This window comes from Falco punctatus (assembly GCF_963210335.1).
Source record: "Falco punctatus genome assembly, chromosome: 14".
NCBI lineage: Eukaryota > Metazoa > Chordata > Aves > Falconiformes > Falconidae > Falco > Falco punctatus.
Window position 1 is genome coordinate 19,559,831 of NC_137594.1, and position 25,073 is coordinate 19,584,903.

Here is a 25,073-nt window from a genome sequence, read left to right on the forward strand (position 1 = left end):
CTAGGCCAAGAAGATGTTTTCTTTCTGCACACTCATTAACCATAGTGTGGAACTCAATAACTGTTCTAATTTCCTACCTTAAATGTTTTTCTTCCCCCCAGTTTTCATTTTATGCTTTACATTTACATAGGACTACACTCCTCCACTTACCTTGAGAGTCCACTTGCTGTCAAACACAATAAAAGGAAAGGAAAGGTGTCTGAAATCATAGAAGCTTTAGTGTTGAAAATTGTAATTTAATTTCTAGAAATGAATTTAAGCACTCAAAGCTTTCTTTGTCAGGCACAGATGAGAAATTGATAGGCTTTGAAGGCAAGCAAATGTTTTTTTAGTCGAATCTCTCAAGTAAATATTTACGTTAGATATAATAAGAGATGTTATTTCACACCACAAATTAAATACTAGCTAGTTATTAAATCTGGTGCAATGCTACGAAACTCTCAGGTACTGTTGCCCACAATGGGTGCACTGTAATTAAGCTGGCTGAGCTCCAGGAGGGTTCCTGAGCCTCACCTCCAAACCCAGAGCATCAGCCAAGCTGCTGCCATGGCCTCAGGAGTCCCAGGTACCAAGCCCGACTCAAGGACAGATTCACTGAGTGATACAGGGAGGGGGGGGGGGGGGGAAAATAATCCCCTAACCACGCCATGCTTCTGCTGCTTTTGTAAAACACTTCTGGCCTCGGGAACAACACATTGTTTCCTCTCTAGCCTGCAAGGACACAGATTCTGTGAAAGGACAAGAGGGTCCATCCTGGGAAAGGGAGGGGACAGGGCCCTGGGTGCTCTGGGTGGTCCAGCAGCCTCCCCAGCTAGAAGATGCTGGATTACATGTACCCCCTCCATGGAGTGGCACTATCTGTGTGTGAGCACGCAGAACCCCAACCTGCTCTGTAAAGTCTTGAAGGTGTAAAAGACATATCACCTTACGTTTGATTTCTACTAATAAATACACCAGTATTTACATGCCTGAGGCATAACAGACAACTGCATTGTGCAAAATCATCCCGCGCCTGGCCCGGACAAGTTCTGCCAGTCGTGCAGATACAGCAGCAGAAGCTTCCAAGAGCAAGCGGTCTGCTCAGCGGGGGCTCCAGCAGAGGCACCCCCCAACCCAGCACCGCTGGGGGGTCAGGCAGCTGCTGCCCCACAGCCAGCTCCGCTGCGGCACAGGCACAGCACCAGCTCCACCCGCACGCTGACACCTTGCAGGAGGTGACACAGCAGAAGCAGATGTAAAAGCTGCGGGTTTTTTCTTTAAGTGTCTTATTTGGCTAATTATACAATCACAGGAAGGCTTCAAAGCATCTCAAAGAGTGGGAAAGCAACACTTCACGGGTAAAAAAGCCTTTCATTTCTTTTTCCCCTAATAACTACTGATGATGGACCATTACCCTCCCGTGTTGCCCTGCCTTATTGTGTCTTAATGCATATATTTCATAAGAATACTTATGAGTATAGCACAGTAGATATCTAATAAGGCAAGATCATTAATTCTAAAAGCCCCGCTTTATCTCCTATTACTGCAATATTTTTGCCTGCTGCCTTGGCAGGGCGTGAAGGGCTGTAAACCAGCAGGGCTGGGCAGTGGGACTCCTTTACTCCACTTGGAGCTGCTTTAGCTGCATGTAGTTACAGTACTCCGGCTCTGGTTCTGGCACACTATAAAGGCTGTTTTGGATAGGGCGCTCGTAAGTCATTCCAAAACGTCAGAAAGGAAAGTGAAAGAAGGTTGGCTGCAATAGCTGAAGAAGGAGAGGAAAGGGATGAAGGTAACACGCTGGTATCATCCATAACCCTAGCACAATGCAATACCCAGACTGGTAAATGGAACTGGGGTACATTTCCTAACTGGTGCAGTGGAACCCAGGTGGCCAGCGAGCCTGGAGACACACAGAACTCAACAGGAATCAGCCAACACATAGCAACTATGGCTATGTTATGTAATATATATATACATATATAAACCCTGGCCCAGGCTTGTAGTTTGGTGCCCATGAGCAACCCCACTGAACTCAAAGGTAACACCATGTGCACAAGCTCAGGACAGCAGCTTTCAAACACACAAGGACACAGGATGACTACATCCATCTGTCCTTTCCAAACAGCAGGGCAAGGAGCAGCTTTGCTGCTGTTGCTACTGGAAAGGACCACAGCACGCCACCAGCGAGCAACATGTAGTTGCAGTATACGGTCACCCAGACAAGGTATTTAAATAAAAGATGCTCACACAATCTCATTTTGCTCCTGAAGTGTCATCAAGTTGGGAGAACTTTTTAACGAGACGACACAATTCCAAGAGTACACCACAGAAGCACCAAGGTGCAAAATAAAGCACATGCTTACTACTGGCAGACCATCATATTTTCCTCTGTTCATCAGGATAATAAAACAGAGGGTAAAGCTCAGCAAACACAAAATTAAGCTAGAAACCTAGCAAAAAGGGGCTACGAATAGTGCTGCATTTCACTATCTACCAATGAAGAACACAAGCATACACTTTTGAAAGAACGCATCCATAGTATGTTAAATATAGTAAGTATTAATTAAATCATTATTAGCAATCAAAATCTAATTTCCTTCTGTTACTTTCTGATATCTTAACTAAAGGCGTATTTGCAATACTATTATAACAAGTAACAGTTCGAGCAATAGAGCTGCTTGCAATAATTCAGAAACATGTACACTTTCATATGAATATATCATGCCTAACTAATGAGATTGCTCATTTCATAACTTCAGTTCCATTTTTATTATTTCATAAAACTGGAAGTCCTTATCCATTTTATGAAAAACACCAAACCTTTGTGAAATTCATTAAATAAGCATAAAAAATTCATTAAACAAGTGAATTGCATTCATGGCTGCTTTGATGCAAATGCCCTTTAAGCAATGTAAAACTCCATATTGATTTAACCTTTCATGTTCTGGTATTTCCATGTGGAGATATATATATATATATATAAAAAATCTTTATTCAAGGAATGAAATTAAGTGCTGATCCCTTGATCTCCAGCCAGGGTGAGGTAGATTGGTCAATTTAAATAGTCAGTGCTGATCAGCAAACAGCTGAGTTTGTATTAAAACAGAGAACTAGCATTTCTGTACATCTTTTCTGGCAAATTAATACACATATAACATCTTTGGCCAAATCAATACGATGCCTGAAGTTTCCTCTGTAGCAGAAAGTCAACCAAGTATTGCTAAGTCCTGTGGGACTAGTTATAACAAGGCCATGCTACTCAAGCAAAAGGCAGAAGAGCTTCTCCTGAGTAGCTGGTGAGGTTTAGCTGCCCATGCCATCGCCCTCGTTCTCACTGGAAGCTGCTGCAGACAGCACAGCCAACAAGGCAGAGTGACTCTGAACCTACCACCATGTACCACCTGCACCAGGTTGCCGCCCAACCGAAGGGTAACTCCATTTCTGGGGTTACTCCACATCCCTTCTGTGGTTGCAGTGTTCACCTGTCTCCCTTCCTACTTTTGAACAACACTGAAGCCACAATCTTCTCCCAGTGCTTGTGGCAGCGTGAAGAGTTAAAGACCACTAATCCTTAGTCCAGTAGTCATCCTCTTCTTTGTGTTTCCAATGCATTGTACTACAGAGGAGACAATGTGAAAAAGATGCACCCGCAACAAATCATGTGCCCACTATCAAAGATGTGCATTTGATTAAACCTGGAATTACCATGGAATAAATACTTGTGCCCCTCCAATCATCCAAACACACCAGCGGATATGAAGCAATTGTCTCCTTGAAGGCTTGTAATAGCCTAACTGCAGCAAGCTAAGAAAAAGGCTATTCTACAGTCCCGGTGCCCACAGCTGGGGCTCATGCTGGACGTCAGTAACGCAAGGCACCGACCACTCGTCCCACCACAAACGCCATCCTTGTCGGCACTGGTTCAGAGAGCACTATGCCAACCTGCCAGAGCCCTCCTGCAGCCCCGGGAGGTCAACGACTGCAAGGGGATGTCAAGACCCTCGTCGCTGAACCTGGCCCGAGGCATGAAAGGGCGAGACGAGCAGCCCCCCTCACTGCTGTACTGCTCATTCCTGCTGTGCTTCATACCCAGCAGTTTTAACTAAGAAAACTTAATCAATGTATACATGAAGGAGTGACATACTGGCCCTATAGCTTCCCAAGGTCCACAAATTTATTGACGCCATCCCTGAACTACCTCCTCTACAGCCCTTCCATGCCTCATGTCCCTCCACCCCCACCCCCCCAGGTGCTTCTCCTGCCCACTTCCTTCTCCCTCAGCTCATCTGGCTCCAGCAGACTGAGCCAGAAACAACTCCATTTACAATTCTAACCATTTAAATTATAAAGAGTAATTTTTATGCACCAAAACAAGTCTTTAATCCTCATATTTCCCTCCAATACACCCAGATACCCTTGTTTTTAGTAAGTCCAGCCAAACAAAACAAATCAAGTTTCTAAGCCAAGCTTTCCAGGAGTTAAAAATAAGCCCAAAAGTACTGAAATAAATTTTAAAAAGAAAAATCACAGCCAACATATTTAAAGTATCATCATTTTTAAGACTCCCCCAATTTTTACCCAATATCCCAGAAGATACTGCTTCAAGAGGAAGGTTATTATTACTTACTTCCCCCCCCCCCCCCCCCCCCCCAAAAGAAAGAAGGAATCACATTGAAAACAAGCTTTATAATAAAGGAATTTCAGCCTTAATTACAGAACTGCATAAACCATCATAGCAGGAGGCTGCTCCCAGTTCTGCCACCGCAACAGCGAACAAAGACAGCTGAAAACATCATCACTTCCCACCTTGGTGCCTTCTGACCCCCCCCACTCACCACTGCTCAGCAAGCTGAAACCCATACCCCCAGGAAAGGCATCTGCAATTGAACAAGCCCCAAATAGTACTTGAAGCCGTTTAACTTAATCATTATTAGTTTTTCCTTTAGGCCTCCCTTGACACCATTGGCCAACATTAAGGTCCTTGGGTACCCTGCAGATTCTTAAGCATCGACACTCTTGGGAGGACACATTTCCACCTACGGCAAGATTTAAAACTGGCTTTGTAATAATTAAGAAAAAAAAGAAAAAAAAAGTGGGGGGTGATGATAAAAACCTTGGGAGCTTTTTTCACAATTACTAATTTAACAGACAAACTATGTTTTATTGATAGTTGCAATAGTAAATTTGCCTTCTCTACACGCTGCTGCTTCTGCCTAAAATGAGATGTGCAAGAAGAGATAATCTTGTGCCTAAGGCTTTTTTTAGGGTAATACACAACACAATCTTGCAACAACTCAACCAAGAGATATCCAGTAGAGCACCCCTCTGCAAGGGCTGTTCCTTGCCTTTCTGGATCAGGAAAGGAGCTTAGCATTCCTGCATGTGTGCTGCTGTCAGCCTCCCTGCTCAGGCAGGTGCAAACTCACACAAGTGTCAGTCCTGCAGGTTTATTCAGAAATTAGATTTGCATTGAAGAAAATCCATGGTGCAAAGGCACTGTGGCTTTTAAAACTCGAGTGCCTACATGCTATCGGAAATGGAGGAACAGACTCCAGAGAGCCTGCAGCACAAACGCAACTCATTCACCTGGAGCAATAAAAATATTACTTCTGAGTATTTTGGGGAAAAAATACTACCCTTAAATTTTGCAGGTGAATGAGCAGATCTGAAGTGCTTTGAGGTCAATGGGATGATTCCAGCTCAAAGTCTGACCTGGGATCTTTCCAAGGCTCCCAGCTTGTGCCACTGCCACGGTGAAACATCAGGAACGTTGCCACAGGTGCCCGTAAGTCTCCCTCATCATACACACAACTGCACCCACTTTTGTCTTCCCTCTTCCCCACGTGCACAGTCCCAGCTCAGCTGTCAGTGGAGAAGTTAATGCGGCTGCAAATAACCGGGGTGCTGCTGATCTGCAAGCACTGCTCTCTGCAGCCTTTTCCTTGCATTTAAATCAGTTTACTTGAGGAAAAAAAAACCCGTTTGTTTTAGCTAGGCTAACTAGTCGGTGATGTGTTTGGCTGGAAACCTGTTATGTTTTGCTACTTTATCATGTCGCTATTTCCATGTTCAAAGGCTAGTTAAATTATTTACGCTACACTTCATATATTGTGTACAACACTTGCCTTGACATGAACAGCAGCAACTGTGAAGCCAGTTTCCTTGAGCCAGAGCTTCAGAATAACAGTGCCGTGCTTTGCAGGGAGTGACCCATTCCAAGCACCAGCTCTCATCTCTCCCCCCAATAAAATGAAGAACCATGCAGACATGAATTGGCTTCAACATGTCAAATAGCAATGTTAATTCTGGAGGATATTGCAAAATACAAAGTATAAAAGAAATAAGCTGAGCATTAATTCAGTGCAACAGCCTAGCTACATCCAACATTCACTGCGAGCGATAAATTGCTTTCAACCAATAACACCCAACGCTATTTTAAAATGTATATTATAGAACATGTTACTTCAAGAAGCTCTGAATATTTTATTATACCATCCCAATCATTTAGACTGTGTGATATAAGTGTCATTGTAGTTGCACTCCCTTTTAAGGCACAGTTTGATTTCCTCCCCATCTTTTTATTTATTTAATCACAACTCAGTTCAATTACCAGTTCTTTGTTCATCAGCAACCAAATTGGTTAGAAGAGTCAAGAAGCCCCGAAAACTCTGGAAGTACTTCTGTGGCCAGGAAAACAAACCTCCTCAGGTATCTTAGAAGCCTGAAATCATATTTTAGTGCCCATCACTCACCAAGGGAGCACACAGCCCTCTAAGCTCACTGTTCTGCAATATCACGCAGCAGCATTTAAAGAAAATACACCATTTCTTCAAGTGCGAGAGGGCAGTGCTGCAGGAGGATGGCTTTCCTACAGCTCTGCTACTGCAAAAACCAACACCCTGGGTTTCTAAGATCCATGATGGGCAACCTAGTGCCAAGCAAGCCTTCATTGCCGCTTTTCCCTTGCCAAACAGCATCATCCACCCCTACAAACTGGAGGATGTTTTTTCAGTGCCACCTCATCCTCCACTGCATTCCAGCTGGCTCTGGCATTCCCTCACTAAAGTGAGGGTCACGTACAAGCAATAAACTTGTCTCGAACTCCAAGACAATTCCCAGCGATGGTTATGTACGGTGGATCTGGTGGTGTTTCCCTGGGATGCCAGGGGAGAACAGCACGGTGCTGTACAGACAGGCACCGCAACACAGCTGTTGCCTAAGGAGTACCCAGCTTCATTTCCCTTCTCTTTAGTTTAGTATACTGCAAATAATAACTTGTACATAAAGCAGAATGGGGGTCAAAGGCTGGAGAAGGGGATTATAAACAAAATCTTTCGGTATAAAAATATTACTATACTTCCCATATTGATCAGTAAGCCCAGGAACTGCTATGCGCCTTACTGTACATTATTATCAAAATTCAGTTAAGAGGCATTTTACTGAATCAGGTCAGGGCCTGAGTGTTCTCACCAGTTCAAGCCTTGATATTGCATAGGTCTGGTGAATTGAGTCATAGATATCAAGAAACATTACAAGTCAAATCAATATTTTATAGCCTTCGCACAGATCGTAGTCTGAAACGATCAGCACAGTGTTCTGAACAGAAGGATTTGCAGGAGCTAAAATAATTTACTCTAAGAAGGCACTGACCCATGCAGTCCTTAATGATCATTTAGCTTTGGCAATATTTTTTACTGCTATTGAGCTGCTTGGAGTTGTGGATTTATTTTTTTTTCCAGCAAAACCTCTACATCAGATTAAGGACATCAGCAGTAACCACAAGGCTCACTTTTCTTCCATGTAAATTTATTCCAATTATATAGACTGCTAAATTAAGAAATGAGGTATTTAAAACAAAGGGGTTATAAAAGAGCCACAAATACACATACAAACATCACAGAAATTCCTAATTCCATTTCTTGCCTTGTTTGCTCATTGAAGTGCCATATGTTGCTGCAAGCGTTAGGAAAATATCATAAGATCATAATTATAAGGTTTGTTGAATTATAGAGTAAAGAAGCCACTTATTTACATTTAAATATGAACAGTGGTAATTGAAGTGTCACATGCTTTTCTGTTCTTGACTCCAGAAAAATATTTATCTACCCACGGCTTGATGTGTTTTCAACAATGGCCTGGATTCACGAAAGGGACTACTACTCACATGGCTCTTTGTTTTTATTTCTTTCTGCCTTCTGATTTACAAACTCAAACAGGGGCTCCTGACGTGCTCAGGCACTGACGTGGAGATGAAGACGCTGCAATACAAACAGGATTGTTACTAAGTTGGTGTTCAATAATTCTTCGACCTGTCAATACAGGAAGCCCTGCAATAGCTTTAGGAAATCAATTTTAAATTGACCTCATTGAACCGATGCAAAACCCAACTGCAGATGCATTTAAACCGATTAGTACTTGTTCAAGTCCAATTGCAAGCAAACCCGAGTCAGGCTGATGATGAGTACACACAGAGGGCTTACAGGAGTTTAAGACAAAAAAATGCATTTGTTAAACCAGGGGTTCTCTTTAAGGGGAAAAGAGATGTCCAGACAGCCCCAGTGAAGGCACTGCAGTCCTGGATGGAGTCTGCTGGGCCAAACTCACTTAAGAATGAGACTTAAAGCTCAGCCCTCCTTGCAACACTACCAATGTCAGCAAAAAACCTCTGAGAGGTTTGATTCCACTAAGCAAGCTGAAAAGAAGAACAAAAGCCCAAGCCAGAGGAAAGCAGCTCTCTGTCAGCAGCACGTCGCTCAGGCCCATGTAGGCAGCCACGAGCAGCTGGCCCTGGGAAGGCAGTAGCCAGCCTCTCCGCACACTGGCTTCTTAAAGATTTACCATTGCCCATTCTGCAAAAATATCTCTAGAAAAAAATCCCTAAACCAGCAAAACTTGAGCCCGAACGTTCTCCAAGGAAGTTGAATATTTCATTGCAGGGAGCTGAAAACCCTGCTCCCCGAGACACAGCCATGGGCACTGGATTTGAGTATCATGAAGGGCAGGGGGAAGCCTGCAGGACCAAGAGGGGCATCAAATAAAAAGAGCTCCCAAATTTAATTTCCTTGGTTTAAAAAAAAAAAAAAAAAAATCAGAATTTTAATCTGTTTTGCATAACCTCAACATACACAAGATTTTGCAAGTGATTTTTGCAATCAAGTATTTTTCTTTTTTGTTAGATATAATTCTTATCATGCAAGGACTGATGTTTAGGGCTGCCTTTTGCTGGTCTTTCTCCAAAAGCCCCATTCCACTGCGCTGTGGGAAAACCTGGGGATTTTACCAGCTCTGTTTAATAGCCTCACACTCCACCACTGAGTTAATGGTAAAGCTTCCAATTAACAGAAACAGTTTTAGGCTAATGCCAAACCAATGAATCTCAGTCACCTGCACTGCCTTTCCCAAAACACTCCTGGTTTTCTAGTTTAATCATTAAATGTACCAAGGATTTTTCTGAAGCCTCTGACAAACAAACTAGGCTGACTGGAGTTTGGTGAGAACAGGTAACGTTTGCAGGGAAACGCTCGGGAGAAGAGAAAGTAAGATGTTTCGGGGCAGTCACAGCTTGTGTTGAACACTAACAGAACTCTTCAGAGTCATCACATCAGGCACCAGCCAAGACGGGTGGCCCAGTTTGCGGGACAGCACACACCACAGGGGCAGGAACGGCCGAACCCGAGAGCGAGAACAGCATCTCCAAAGCAACGGGGCAGCAAACCGCATAATGAAACGTGACGACTTCATTCGTAAAATATAAGCTAAAGCTATCAGGACAAAAGTGGTAATAGTAAGGGCAACATTTGCATAATTACAGTGACTTTAAGGCTCTGCTTTTAAATTGACCTAACAATGTCTCATTGATAGAAAGCGGAGTTGGCTCCGCCGTAACGAGGCGGCACGCTGCCCTGGGCTGCAGCTGCTCACTGCGTGGCCTTCAGCTTCGACACAGCGAACAGGTTTCCACTACCGGGGCTGCAGGAGCACACTAGTGCAATACTGTGCATAAATGGCCAAGTCTGGCTTATGATGGATCTTGGGGTTTATATTTTCTGCATTTTTCTGATGTTGAAGATCTGCCAGATAACCCTCACTGTTACCCATCATTCTCTTAGCTCTAATAGTACAGCTTTGCTTCATCACTACACTGCACAAATTAGGCTGGAAGTACTAAGGAGCAAATTAACAGTACAAAAGGAATACAAGAGAAAACTAAACTGATGCAGTCTTAAAAAAAAAAAAAAAGAAAGAAAACACCAAACAAAAAACACACACACAACACCATCCTTTGGCACAGTTAAGGACATTCTTCCCACGCCAGTCTGAATGATTCCCTGGAGGGTTCACTCACTAGATCTACAAGCAATATGTTATTTACCAGCTTTGGATACTGCACCTGCAGATGTATCTATTAATACTAAAGAGACTGATTGCATACCATCTGTATGTGGCATTTAGTCATTCATAAGGGAATTAAGATTATTAAGTAAAATCCTATTCATATTATGGTACATGTTCAATTTAGCTTGCTACTGCCCAGGGCTTATTTGGCACACGTGACCAAACCGAAGACACAGAGGTGACAAAAGGTGGCCATTGCGGTCATGGTGCCACCCAGCCCTGAAACAGAGAGCCCCCGGACTGGTGACCCTCTTACAGGGAGACACGGACGCCCACACAAGCTGTCTGTGAGGAGCAGCAGCCTGGGCAGAGCTGTGGGGCAAATTTAATGGGGCTGTTTCCCAGTTCTGCCCAGAGCTGCGATGCTGAGGGCCAACAGAGGCCGGCGCACAGCCCTGCCTGCTCAGTCCCTCCCCAGCACAGCACGCGAGGGAGGCAATCCGTTATTTCCACAATGAAACCCTGTAACAGTCAGGCTCCAAGCAGCGGAAGGAGGTTGAACAAATATTTAGACTCAACAGAAGAGTAAGGAGAAAACAATGCATGGGACAATACTTCCATTGAGTAATTTTACACCATAAAACTACAAAGTGATGAGGAGCACAAGCAAGCCAGGAGAGGTCCTCGAAGCAAGGCTGTTCCAGCACCGCCCACTGCACATTTGCTCAGGCTTTTCTAGCTCTGCATAATCAAAGAAGCACTGGGAGTTAATGAATGAGGAACAGACCAGCAGAGGAACAAGCTTTTGTCCATCATTTAGGGTTCAGTCTTGTGGGAGCCTGTGCTTTTATGTGCAACTGAAGCTTCAGAGAAGCAGCATCTTGCAGGGTCACCTCACCATCCCCAGCGAGGCACTCGGGCAGAACCACCACCTGCTGCATCAGGAGTTGGTACAACTAACTCATCTTACACATTCAATGTCAGCTAGTGAAATATATATACAAATGTCTCCTCTGCCACTACAGATCTCTGGTGCTAAACCCATCCACCCAAAAAACAGTACATATTTTACTAAGATGACAAGAAGAAAAAACAAAAAAACCCCACAAAATAACCACAGTAGCTATAGCACTTCCCTGGTAGATATTAAAACATCAGACAACATGATCTTTATATTAAACTCTTCCTTGAAAATAATAAAAGTTACAGAACCCCATTCCATCTTTGTTACATTTTAGAATTCTTTGCTTCATCGCCCATTTACAGATCATGAAGAATTCATAGATGAATAATAGACTGAGAATACTATCAGTGTGTGGATATATACATAAAAACATAAAACAAAAACCTAGCACAAGCTAGGAAATCTACTTCCTAGACACAGTAAACTAATGACTAAAGTAATAAAGTTAAAATAAAATGTTAAACAGATATTGTGAAGTGTCTTAAACCCTTCCCAGGGGCTCTGATGAGCAGTCATTGCTCTGTTCCACAATAAAGCGCAGCATTTCATTGCCCACAGAGCCTCCCCACGATATACAAACAGTTTTCTGGGGGTTTCCCCATTGTCTCCGGAGAATTCACATGTTACATTTAGCTCCCGCAGCTCCTCCAAGATGGCACGCTACTCCAGCCACACACCACTGTGTGCCTTGACCAAGGAGGGAGGTAACTCCTACCTCTGCTACTGAGCTATTCTGCAGCCTCGGGAAACCACCTCCCCTCTTGGGAGCCCCTCTGCCCATCCACCTCCCCCGGTGCCCAGGAAGACCCTTACTGGGCGCTGCCTCTCCCAGACCACTCCCCAGACACAGCCAGGGGACACAAGCACAGCAGGGACACCACCACGTTTCTCACCCACCTTGGGCAGCCCCAGTCCTGCAGCCACATGGCTCATGCTCCTGTTTCCAGCCACGTTTCATCCTAAACAACAGCCCAGCTCCTTCCTCCTGCTCCAGGTGTAACAGATCCACTTAACCGAGGTGTTACAGAAACAGCTCTTCACCCATCCTCAAATGGAGCTGCAATTGCTCTTGTTGCTGGGCGATCTCCAACTAAACCAGCTGCTAGATCCACCTGGGGCTGCGATCACCCACAGCACAGCTGGAGTTGAACGTTGTTTACAAAACGTGATGAACCCTCCAAAGCATATGTCTGAGGTTTTTACCCAGCCCCACCTGGGAGACTAGTCACTGACCATCCTCCAAAAGCCGTCTCCTTTTGTCTTCTCTTTAACAGCATGTTTGAAGAGATGAGCTCCACCTGAGAGGTATGTACAATCCAGGAACCGAAATCCCATTTTCAAAAGTAAAGCAGGCCCCTGGCGTGCAAATTCAACGGACTTCCAGCAATCTCATGCCCTTAAATCATCTCTGGAATAAAGCCACCTCCACAACAAGCTTACTGAAAAATGTTATCCACAGGCTTGTTTTTTTTAAAAAAAAAGTTCACTGCTGAATGTTACTTCCTAGTAGAAATAATGGCGCCTTCTCATTTTGAAAGTCCATCAGCGAAAACATATACTCTTTTATGACTTAAACTGTTTGGAATAACTTTTAAACAATTAGTCAACTCCTCTGAAATTTCTTTCATTGGGTTGAAGGCTTTTCCTGTACAAAATTATCTGGGGTTTTCATGGATTACGCATTTCTCAAAAACTTGCTGTTTGCAGATTACAGAGAGAAAGGAAAGTTAGGAAGGACACAATAGAAAAAAGATCAGTAAAGAAAAATATTTTAAATATTAATGACCAAGGGGGAAATGGAAACACATTAAAGGCAAATGTGAGAGCTTTTAAATATGTTATTAAAATTGATTTATAAATGAGACTCTTCTTTAACCAAGTGCTCTAGCCTTCACTACTTATTTCCTTCTGCTGTCTCTCCAAGCATCGGTGTCACCACCTAAAGCCTATGGCATTAAGGAAAGCTATCCAGAAAATAATTAGGCTGGCAATGACTACGGGCTGTTCAAACAGGAAAACATCATTATATTAAGAACCTCAGAGAATGACATGAGAAGTCGACTATTTTCAGCTGCTGCAAAACCCCAGGCACTTGCGGGCCATCTGTCCCCAGCGAGGCTGGAGGTGCAGGGGCTGGGGGCTGGGGTGCAGCCAGGGTCTGCTGATGCCCCTGCGGCCCAGAGCCGTGCCAGGGCCCTCGTGGGAGCTGAGGGAGGCAGCGGGCAGGCAGAGTTGGGAGGAAGGAGGGAACAGTCATGTCCACAAATGCAGACACTAACTATTTATGGAGGCAGAAAAAGGTATTTCCCATTTTTATCCTCCACCTCACCTTCCCTCTTCACAGAAACCATGCTCGCCACCAGCATGGCTGTGCACCAGCCCCAGCCAGGCTCCAAGAGCTGATCCACGCACAGGAGAAACAAAAGCAGCATTTCCACAGAAAAGTGTCTGCAGGCTGATGATAAAGCCTGGACGTTAACCCATACGCAGCGTACGTGCCATGATCCCCTTCCTTCCTCCTGCACCCAATCTCAAGCTCAAATAAATTACCCCAGGAACCTGCATTTTTGGGGATGTACCTTCCAGAGTTTTTCAGCTTTGAAAACATTTCCAGTGATGCACCATGCAATCAGGACAGCAGACTTCAGATTACTGCTGCTGGCATGTCAAAGCATGAGCTGCTGCAGCTTCCCAAGCAGTGGGTGGCAGAGGGTGTATCACAGAACCAGCAGTGAGCAGGATGACTCCTGGGTCACGTTTTATTAAAGGACACAGTAGCAGATGTGTATTGCACTAACAGCCCAATTAACATATCCAAAATTGTGGAAATTAGCCTTGAAAGGAACAAATTTTGTGCATTATTTTGTGTAAAAGGACAAAAAGTGTTAGTATGTTTAACAGATTAGCCTCTATTTATTCAACTTCGGGTTAGATAGGCAAAATGTTTTATTTTAAAGCTGCTATTCATCATAAACCACAATAACATTATAGGTGAAAACATCAAACAGAAATATAAAACATCACCAAGAACTATAGATCTCGTATGTTGGATTTTGTGGCAAGAATGGTCCACAAAACTCATTCTGAATGTCCTCATAAGATCCTTTTTATAGGAGGTTATGAATCATCACATGATATCTTTAAATGGATGATCAATACTATATTTTCCCATAAAACGTTTGGTTTGAAATCCGATTTTAAGTGCATTAGAGTTTTTGTGCACTGAATGAGTGAGTGTCATAATAAATTGTCATCAAATAGGAGAGAAATATAGCTTAGATTAATTGCCATATTTATTTATGAGTCTATAAAATACATTGTGAAAGTCCTGGCACATTTTTGGGATACCAGCTTGAACTTTCAAGAAAGTTAAAAGCATTAAACGAGACTGAAAGTAGATTTATTATTGGAATGTTTTTAATTGCAGTTTCAACCAGACACAGGTATTAGAATGGCTGTGCCCTTAATGGCCATGTCTCATGTGTTTTTTCTTTAAAAATGATATACTTTCCATATTTTTATTGATTTTATAAGATTTATTGTAGATTAGTGCTGCTTGTGTGTGAAATCACAAGTGGTCCCAGCTTCCCCAGAGTAGTGGGCTGCAGATGGCCCATCGCCACCGCAGCTCCTCCCCAGTGCCCCCCCAGCACTCTGTACTGCCTGAAATACCAGTGGAAGGAAAGACCAGAGAAAAATCTGAATGACCTGAAGGAGACCAGCAGAAGAGGCCTCAGCAAACTACCCAGCGGGTCCTGTTCTGCACTTGTTTCTACAAATGCAAAATGGAGTTAATTCAGGCAGGATTTGGAGGTGGAGTCAAACTGAGCCCCTTCTTTACTCCGACATGAACTAATGAAGAGGCTCAAGGCCAACTGACTGACTTGGGTTAAGTGTCTTCTAGTTTTGGAGTAAGTTATAAAGTCTTTGAGTTTTTAAGATACAAAAAACACAACTGGGCTTTTGTAAATTACAAATTAAATAAATAAGGAAGCAGTTCTGACATCCACGTCTAATAGTGCAATTGGTGATAACTCTTGGAAAATAAGGCGCTTTTGCATGCAACCAGCATGCTATTTAAAAAATAGATCCTGGAAATTACAGCAAGCAGACTAGGTAATGGAACAAAACTGTCCTTCACTGCCACAGAACAAAAATGACAAACTATACCTAAGGTGATATTAATTTTAAACCCCTCAGCTTTGCAGCCAAGTGCCTCCTTCACAGCAACTGCACATCAGCTGATACAAAGGCCATGAAAGCACTGATACCTGGTGAGCCCAATATCCTGCTCAAGCTGTGTCAGAACAGCAATCGCTTTGTCAACAACAAAAAAATATTCAAAATTATTTCTATTGATTTTATTGGAAACTGAATCCACAGAGGGGTTAGCCTGAATGAGAGCTGTGACACTGCCCTGACCCTTCTGCCATTAGTTAGCCCATAGCTCAGCAAAGCACAAACAAGTCCTCAGAGCTGAAGTTCCCACAACTTTTGTGTAGACCCGTCTTCACCAGAAGAACTCACACTTTACAGGATAATCTATAAACAACCCTAAAACAGCTGGTACGGAAGCACTGGATCACCCTGATGCAAAGCACTCTTACAAAAGGAGTATTTCCTCATTAGCCGAGTACAGTTTCAGAAGCCAGGCTTCACGATGGCTCCAGATCCAAGGGAAAATCCCACCCTTGGCACGGCATGGGGAAGATTCACGTCCAGCTTCCCCCTGCTTGGCTGCCTCTAGGCACAGAATAGTCCAGATTACAGCCCTGCATCCAACCAACCCTCAACCCCAGGAACACCCAAGCCCAAAAGTCGATTTTACAGCCATATCCTAAAACTTCATCACAGCAAACAGGGTGATGATCTAAGAGTCAGCAAATCCATACGTCATTCTAAATAATCAGTGATGATGGGAGCCAAGTGGAGCTGCCGATCCTTGGAGAGGAGGCAGGAGGGTGAGGTGGCAGGGTCAGGCCACCACAGAGGACCGCTGCTCGGAAAAAGCAGCTCACCATCACACAGAGATGCGCTGATGTGGTGCGCAGGGACATGGTTCAGTGGTGGACTTCGCAGTGTTAAGTGAACCACTGGACTAGAGAATCTTAAAGGTCTTTTCCAATCTGAAGGACTATACGATGAGATGAAAGGCGCCCATACAGAAGTGCTACTTAGGGATCTCTCTGAAAAGGATTATTACCCTTGTCTGTCTCTTACTTAATTTCCAGATGAAATTTTACATGGCGCTCATTTAGCCATCCACTTAAATGAGAGGGTCTGGAGAAGCAAAGTAAAGGCCCACCCATGTATTTCTTCCACTTTGCACATACCAAAACCAAAGCAAAATTGTGCAGCTTCTTGGATTAACTAGCCTACTTACATAACTCTCTGGAAATCCACTAACATCTTTTTAGATGTTCCCTTTCAGAAGACATGTGTCCAAGGCAATCAAAGTTATTCCTGATATATTTCAAAAGTGATCTAAAAAACCCAAAAATCTACTTTCAGGTTTAGCCCTCAGCTGACAAGGCACCACATGTTATCTCAGCAATTATACCTCATCCCCTAAATCAGAGTATGTCCCGTGCTTTCTCCCCTCTGTCCTGAAAACAGTTCTATTTTCTGCTTGTAAGTTAAGCAATTAAAATGCTTTATCTTCCACAAGATATTAATCTTAATATTGTCCTTATTTGTTTCATCTTTTTCTGCCTCTCATGCAGAAATCAGTCTTGACAATAGCCACTGAGATAAGAGCAGTAACCAGCGAGCTTCACAATAAACCATCATATACACTATTTTAGTTTGTCAAAACAATTAGTGTTCATTTTGGCTTTATTCAGTTAAATCTGCAGTGACTGATCAATATAAATTATGTATTAGGCTGCCCAGCTGTACTTGTTTATTCATGCATGGACTTGAAGAATTTTCATTTTCTCAGTACAAAAAAGAAACAGCCAAAAAATCCCCCTGTACTCTAAAATATAAAGACACTTTCTTCTCAGCCACATTTCTGCTACATGTTTTTGAAGCTGCTTTATTCTTACCCCGCTTGTTTCAATTAAGCTATTATTTTATTTGCAGTTGTCGGCAGCTGAATTTGCATTGGTGGGAAGAACGTACTGTTACTTTCACCCCTTGCAATTACCTCCCGAGCAAAGCTGTATCAGAGCTAAACCAAATGATGTTGATTTTAAAAGCATTAAAAATTGCATCGTAGGCTTCATTTGAACTCCTGCCTTGCTTCAAGAGGAACTGCTCACAGAAATGTTTACAGTTAAGCCTCACAGTCCCCTCTTTCAAGAACAAAAGTTTGTGAATCAAGTGAGATCATTTTCTGGTTTTGCTGGCGTTTATAGTCGCACAGCCCTCGCTAGGACAACTGGGTGAAGGCGACGTACACCGTGGGGATGGGACGATATGCTTGTGTGCAGGGAGAGAGATGGTACAGATTTAGATCAAGAAAAATCTGCAGTGACCACGTACAGCAGCAGTTATGCTTCTCCGAGACGCGGCATATGAGCAGAATGGAAATCTGGCTGTTGAAGCTGTTTCCCTGTGATGAAAAGAACGGCAAATTGCATGCACCTTCCTCAAAGCTGCCCTCCACCAGGCTGAGCTCAAGAACCTGTTAACAGAAGGTTTATGCCAATATTTACAAATTGCAGAAAGGTGTTTGGGCAGCTTTGACATGGTGAGTCCGGTCGCTCAGTGACACACTGACAGGGTGAATGCGGGCAGGGCTCGGCAGAACACAAAGAGCTGTCACAAAAAGTCTGTGTCCTCCTGAAGAGCTGGGGAGCGAGATAGAACTCGGGTTTGTTAATGCCATTTCACATTCCAGGTTGTAAGGGCAATTAAAAAGGTTGCCTGGGCAGCTCTTGGGCATGTATAGATGAAAGTGTGCTACAGAAACATCTCCACAGGGCAGAGCACTGCAAGTGGCGAGAGAGCTGGGTTGCAAAAGGCCACCTACAACGCACCTGACAGGTAACACATTTGCTCTCACGTTGATTGCGCACAATAAAGATTGGCAGACACGATGTCTGCACTGATCTGCGTTACATCTCTTATAAAAGTGCTTTTGCCCAGTGGATTCCACCCTGGTTTCAGCGGCCACTGGGCTCGTCACATGGGTGAGGAGGGCCGGGGCCCCGCGAGTGACCCTCCAGCACACAGCGCCAGCTCCCACGGGTTCTAAGCACCGGCAGGATGAGCACACAGCCACTCTTGCTGTTTCTTTCATCAAATAATGTAAGAAGTGTTCTGGTGAAAAAATGACTAAATTTTGCTGAATTAAGTGCTTTAGAACAAGTGGGTTTATTACTTTATAATTAGCATAATTTCCCCCATAGGGATTCTTGCAATTAAATAATTAGCTGTAATGTTACCCAAAGGTGTCCTTTAATGAATTTTCTGAAGTTACTGCCCCCGTTAACGACGACCAAAACGGCAAGGTTCGCACCGCCCGAGCGCCCTGCCCTGCCCGCCGGGCAGCGGGCGATGGCAGTGGGCTGGCGCAGCGTCCCTCCGCCCCGGGCCCCTTCGCTCACCCCGGCGGGGCGGGCACGGCGCCCCCGCTGCGCCCCCTCCTCGCCCCGGCCCCGCGGGCAGCGGCCGGGTGCTGTGCCGCCCCGACGGCGCGGGCAGCCCGCCCCGCTCCCGGCCCCCGGGCAGGAGCCGCCGCCGGGGAGCAGCCCCGAGCGGGAACCCGGCTGCCCCAGCCGCGGCCGCCGGCGGCTCTGCCCGCGGGCGGGGAGGGCCGGGGCCGCCCGGGCTCGGCGGCACCGGGGGCGGCACCGGGAGCCGGGCCGGGCCGGGCCGCCGCGCATCGCTCGCGGCTCGTCAGCGCCACCCGTCGGGGAGCGGGGCGGCGGGCAGCGGCGGAGCGGGGCCGCTCGGCTGGGGACGGGCACGGCGCGGGGGCTGCCCGCCGCTCCCGGCCGCCTCCGCGGGGCACGGCCCCGGCCTGCCCGGGACAGGTGCCGCCGGGCCGCCCCGGGCCGAGTCAGCGGCTTTTTTGTTCTTTTTTAATATCCACCGGCAGGACATCGCGCCCGGCCGGGCCCGGCAGCGCCGCCGGGCGGGGGGGGAATCCCCCCTCACCTCCCGGGGATCTCGCCTCGAAGGCAAGTTCGCAATATGTAAGTCGCTGGTTAAACACGAGCATCTCCATTTGTTAATTGATGCAATTACGCCGTAGCGGTAATGGGCAGGCCGGGCTGCAGGGCCATCCATCACCTCCCCAGTGACCTGCCGCGGCCCCGCCCCCCCCACACCCCCCTCGCCGCTCCTGCTGGGACCGTTTGGGGTCCGAGGGAGGAGGAGGGGATGCCCCGCTCAGCGCCCCTCGGGGAACCCTGCCCTGGCCCAGCGTGCCCCAGCGCACGGCCGTGAGGGGCGAGCCCTGACCCCGCGGAGTGTGGGTGGGGGGCACCACTAACCGGCTCCGGTGCGAGAGCCGCGCCGTGTTGCACAGCAGAGCCCGGCCCCGAGGCGGGGGGGAGCCGGGGGCAGCGGGAAGGGCCGGGGGGCTGCGCCGGCCGACCCGACCCCGACAGCCCCTTCTCCCCGCAGCTGCGGGGCTGCGTGGCCCGGGGGGCACGCTGCTGGGTGCCCCCCACCCCCCCTCAACCCCCTTGTATATTTTTTCCTCCCCATTATAAATTTGGACTGTGTTTAAAAGAGGGGGAGGGGGGGGAGAGGCCAACCGCGACGCACCTCCGGTCCCTGCCCTTGACGTGTCGCACACACTAAACCAACATGAAACAAGTGGTGGGAGCGGGCGCGGGGCGCGGGGCGCTGCCGGCTCCTGCCCGCCGCTGCCGGCTCCTGCCTGCCGCTGCCTGCCGCTGCCGGCAGGGCCGTGACGTCACCCCGCTCCTCGCCCACCGATGAACGCTAAAGACCTATAGAGCAGAAAATAATACAACAAGCAAGCTCCGTATCTTGCAAGCCCTACGTGATTTTCACCCCCTCTTTGAAAAAGCCCCTTTGCACTTAAACTCTCTATACATGTGGGGTGGCTTTTTAAACTCTCTCTATACAAACATATTTATTAAGAGCGATGGGAAGTGGGGGGTAGCCTATTTTTTTAATCCAGGCACCAACCCCCACACCGCCCCCCCCCCGCCTCAGATGTCTGGCTGCTTTTCTTAAGTGCAATCATCTATAATTGAGAAAAAAAAAAAAAAAAAAAAAAGCCATACGTGGAAATGTGTGTGTGAGAAGGTGCATCTTGAAGCAGGGTTTAGTTACAATCGATCTTGGGGGGAAAATATTGCCTATGGTCCAAAAATAAGGAGCAACTATGTCCTTCTCTCAGTTCGGATACCCCTACAGCACCACTTCACAGGTAAGGCGAGTGAGCAGCACTCACTTTTGTTTAGATTCTGCTGCTGCTGTCCAGATGTCTTGTTCCCCCTCCCTTTTTTTTCTTCCCTTTCCCTTACTTAGAGTCTTTTTTTAAAAGGGCACATCTGGAGCCTTTTTTTAAAAAATGTGCGTGTGTGTTTATGTCTCGTTTGTGTTGTGTTAGGCTTAAACAAATAACTCGCAGTGTGCACAGCAAAGGCGTTTAGGAAACCGGTAATTCCCCCCCCCCTCCCCCCCCCCCCCCTCCACCGTTCAGTTTTAAGTGCAACAAACAAATAAATACATAAATCCTGGCTGTGACCGCTTTGCGAGTCCGCGGAGCGGCCGCGCTGCGCCGGGCGCTGCCCCCGCACCCGCGGAGGGTGTGCGGGTAGCGGGACCCGCCGCTCGCCATTGCACTGGCGCTCCCGCGGAACCGGGCTGGGCCGTTCTCCCCACCCTTCCTCCCCGGGTCGGTCCTTTTCCTGTGTTTTATTAGTATCTGTCGGGAGGGTTTTGGGGTGGGTTGTTGTTTGGGGTTTTTTTTTTCCCCATACAATTTCCGAAGGACACCCCCCACCCACACCCACACCCAGGCACCCTGTGTATTAACTAAGTCGTCGCTATAGCGTACCTCGAGTCAGGATTTTTTTGGATGGAATTATTTATACACGGTAATCACTGCAAGATGTGCCTCCCTCGCTTGGGAAGTTAGCTGTCCCCTTGAACTTACTGAAATCAAATGCCTTCGATTGCGTTAGCTGACATATTAACTGCTTTGTCTATTGTCAAATTAACTGTAATCGCAACTTCTTGCCTTTAAATCAATGCAAATGGACCGAGCTGGGGCGGGAAGGAAGGAGCGGCACGGATCTTTTGCCATTTTCGAGAACAATTATTTCCTTAAAGTTTTGCCTGCTTGATTAATCGTGCCCCCTTCCCGAGGGCTCTCGCTTCCCATTCCGTTTATTTCCCGGCTTCTATAATTAGTTGCTTCAGCCCGGGTTTCCTATCCCCCTCCTGACCGCCTCCCCCCCCCCCCCCCCCCCGCACACACACAGACGCGCACACAGATTCCTCCCGATGGGGCTGCCTCGACAGTCACTCGGCGCCGTCCCGCTCTCTCCTCTCCGCAGTTTTTCGTGCCCGCCAGCCCCAGCACGACCTGCTGCGAGGCCGCCCCCCGCTCCGTGCCGGATGCCTCCTCGGCGCCGGCCGCTGCCTCCCTCTGCTGCGCCCCGTACGAGAGCCGGCTGCTGGCGCCCGGCCGCGCCGAGCTCAATGCGGCGCTGGGCATGTACGGTGCCCCGTACGCCGCCGGCCAGGGCTACGGCAACTACCTGCCCTATAGCGCCGAGCCCGCCGCGCTCTACACCGCGCTGGTGAGTGCCCGCCCGGGCAGCGCGCCGCGGGGCTGGGCTGGGGAGGGGGGTTCAACAGGCGGCTCACTGCCCGGGTAGCAGTCGGTGGCGGGGCGGGGGAACGCGGAACCGGCGCCGTCCCGTCGGGGCGGGGGGCTGGGGGCGGCGAAGGACTTGGCTGCCGCCGGGACCCGGGGCGGCGGGGGCACGGGGGGGTCCCCTCCGGCTCGACGCCCAGCGCTGCCGCTTGCCTTGCAGAACCCCCAGTATGAAATCAAGGACGGCACCGGCACGTTGCACTCGGGAATCGCGCAGCCCGCTGCCTACTACTCCTACGATCATTCCTTGGGGCAGTACCAGTACGACAGGTAAAACCCCTTTGATCAGCGCCCAGCAGCATTAGCATCCCCCTGCGAGGCAGCGGCCGACATCAAACGGCGGGGAGCGGGGGGGCTCCGACCTGACAAACGTTGTACAAAAGAAACGAGGCGCCCCGGGAGCACCAGTCAGCTAAAATCAAAACTTCGGCAGCGATGGCAGGCGGGCAGGGGCAGGCAGGCAGACGGGCAGGGCCGGGCCGAGCCGGCCTGCCGCGGGGCCGGGGTCTTCCGCCGCCCCTCCCTTCCTAACCATCTCCTAGCAGGTACGGGACGGTGGATTTCAGCGGTTCGGCCAGACGCAAAAACGCAACGCGGGAGACGACGAGCACCCTCAAGACCTGGTTGTACGAGCATCGCAAAAACCCCTACCCTACCAAAGGAGAGAAGATCATGCTGGCCATCATCACCAAAATGACCCTGACGCAAGTGTCCACCTGGTTTGCTAACGCCAGACGGAGGCTCAAGAAGGAAAACAAAATGACCTGGTCTCCCAAGAACAAAGCGGGAGAAGAGAGGAAAGAAGAAGCCCCGCGGGAAGAGGAGGAATACAGCGCGGAGAGCCAAGGCAGAGGTAGGCGGGCGAGGCGGGACGGGCGCCTCGAAGTAGCTCGAAGTGGCGGCCGATTTCGAGCCCCCCACCCCCCACCCGCTTCCCCGCACCCGCGCTAACGCCCCGCCGCCCCCTCCTCCCCGCTGTGTGTCCGAGCAGAGCAGAAGAGCTGCAAGGAGGACAAGGAGCTGCGGTTCAGCGACCTGGACGACCTGGAGGAGGAGGAGGAGGAGGAGGAGGCGGGGAAGCCGGAGAAGGGCCGGGCCAGCTCCCTGCAGGAAGCCCCCGGCCTCGGCGCGGCGCTGCCCGAGGCTCGGCGGAGCGACTGCAGCCTGCCCGGCCCCTTCCGCGCCTTTCCCTGCGCCAAGGCCCCCGCCGCGGACTTCGCCCCGGCCGGCCCGCCGCCGCCCTACGCGCCCGCGGAGAAGCCGCGCATCTGGTCGCTGGCGCGCACCGCCGGGGCCAGTGCGGCGCGCAGGGGCAGCCCCGAGGGCCGCGGCGCGGAGGGAGGCGGCGGCGCGGCGGGGGAGCAGCCCCTGCCCGCCAAGGCTTTCCGGAGCTCCGCGTTCAACCTGCAGCCGCTCCCGCGAAGCTGCGCGTCCCACCGCGGCCTGGGGGAGCCGTGCCAGTACGCGGCGGCGGGCGAAGGTACCCGCGGCGGCGGGCGGGACGGCGGGCCGGGCCGGGACACGGGGCGCGGCGTGAGCCCGCCCGGGCGCTGAGCGTCGGGCCCAGCGCGGCCGCGGCGCGGAGCCGTGCCCGGGTGCCAGGCGGGCCGCCCCGCCCGCGGCGGGGCGGAGGCCGAGGCTTCCCCGCTCGAAGCGAGCGGGCAGGGGCGGGCGGCGGGGCCGGGCCGGGCCCACCGCGAGCCGCTTGTGTCTGTGCAGGCTTCGGGCGGGGCGGCAAGGGCGGCCCGGGAGGCGCCGAGCTGGGCGGGACCTGCCTGGACCGGCTGCGGACGGCGTTCCGGCCGGTGCTGCGGAGGTGAGGTAGGTGACGGGCCGGCGCCGGCCTCGAACGAAGCGCAGGGCCCGCCCGCCTGGCCCCGGGACAGCGGGGAGGCCCCGGCCTGGGCAGTGCCGCGCCGGGCCCCCGTCCGGGCGGGCCGACACCCCCCCGCCCCGGGCAGGACCGGCGGGGCCCGGCAGGCGCCGGAGCCCGTCCGGGAAACGCTTGTCACGGCTTCTCCCTCCCGCAGGGCCGCCCGCCCCTTCCCAAGCGCTGGCGACGGGGCTCCGGCTGCAGCGAGGCTCTCGGCTTGAAACAACGAAAGGAAGCTCTCCCCGGCCCGGCGAGGAGCTGCCCGCCCCGCCGGCCCGGCCCGCGGCCCTGCCGGCCTTGCCCTCGCCGGGGAGCGGCCCGCCGCGGCGCAGCGTGCTGCTCACATGGGGCCGAGGCGCGGACCGGCGCCCCCCGGCCGCCCGCTCGCCGCTCGTTCAACACCCGTGATCGACGTCTTTGCCAAAAAAAACCACCAACCCACCAACAAAAAGCAAACAAGAAAGACTAATCTTTCTCTGACCTCCCCCCCCCGACGTGGTTTGTTTTCCCCTTCCCTGCCGTCCCTGTCCCCCGCTCCGCCGAGGTGCGGCCGCTCCGCGCCGTGCCCGGGAGGCGGCGCAGGTTACGCCGGGCTGTTGTACTTCCCGTCGCTGTACACAGATACCGCTGACAGTATTTTTCCGAGTCTGTAATTAACACGGATGAGCTGACCGCCGCGAGGCCGTCCCGTGACCCATGGAGCTCTGCAGCCCCGAGCCGGAGCGGCCCCCGGCCCCGGGCACCCGCCGCCCGCCCCGGGGCACGGCCGGGGCACCCCCGGGCAGCGGGTGGCAACCGGGCGGCGAAGTAGGACGTTGTTAGTGGGTCACCGCCGTCAGTCAGTGAAAAGAGCAGCGCTGCACTTTACAGGACAGACAAGAAAGGGAAACCGTATCTCTGCATTATTTCTGTTTAATTAAAAGTGTCATCAAACACTTTGTGTTGAGACTAATAAACCAAGCAGGGATGAGGAAAGAATGTTTCTTTGTTCCTGTCTCTAGAACCAGTGGCAATAATTTAAATTAATAACTGTGGTAATTAAGAGGTCATCTATAGATCAACCCGATACCTGCTATTTCCAAGTTCACCGGGGTCAACATTTACAT

General features: G+C 49.4%; 2 protein-coding genes across 3 annotated transcripts in view; one reads left to right on the plus strand and one right to left on the minus strand.

Annotated features, from left to right (window-relative positions):
* The window catches only part of LOC308053505 (uncharacterized protein), a 480,417-nt gene that overhangs the window by 353,900 nt on the left and 101,444 nt on the right, over positions 1-25,073 (minus strand). Inside the window, exon 2 of the mRNA XM_080364796.1 lies at positions 8,147-8,240. The gene's annotated coding sequence lies outside the window, so the exon portion shown is untranslated. The remainder of the gene's footprint in view (positions 1-8,146; positions 8,241-25,073) is intronic.
* On the plus strand, positions 8,238-24,945 carry IRX6 (iroquois homeobox 6). 2 transcript variants are annotated; one of them, XM_080364788.1, is made up of 7 exons: positions 8,238-20,636; positions 21,772-22,017; positions 22,255-22,364; positions 22,640-22,947; positions 23,086-23,574; positions 23,814-23,915; positions 24,125-24,945. In XM_080364788.1, exons 1-6 carry the CDS (start codon positions 20,592-20,594, stop codon positions 23,912-23,914), a joined length of 1,299 nt encoding a protein of 432 aa, XP_080220914.1. In that variant the 5' UTR covers positions 8,238-20,591; the 3' UTR covers position 23,915; positions 24,125-24,945. The 2 variants fall into 2 exon arrangements, with proteins under 2 accessions (XP_080220914.1, XP_080220915.1); XM_080364789.1 differs by having other exon boundaries at positions 23,814-23,910.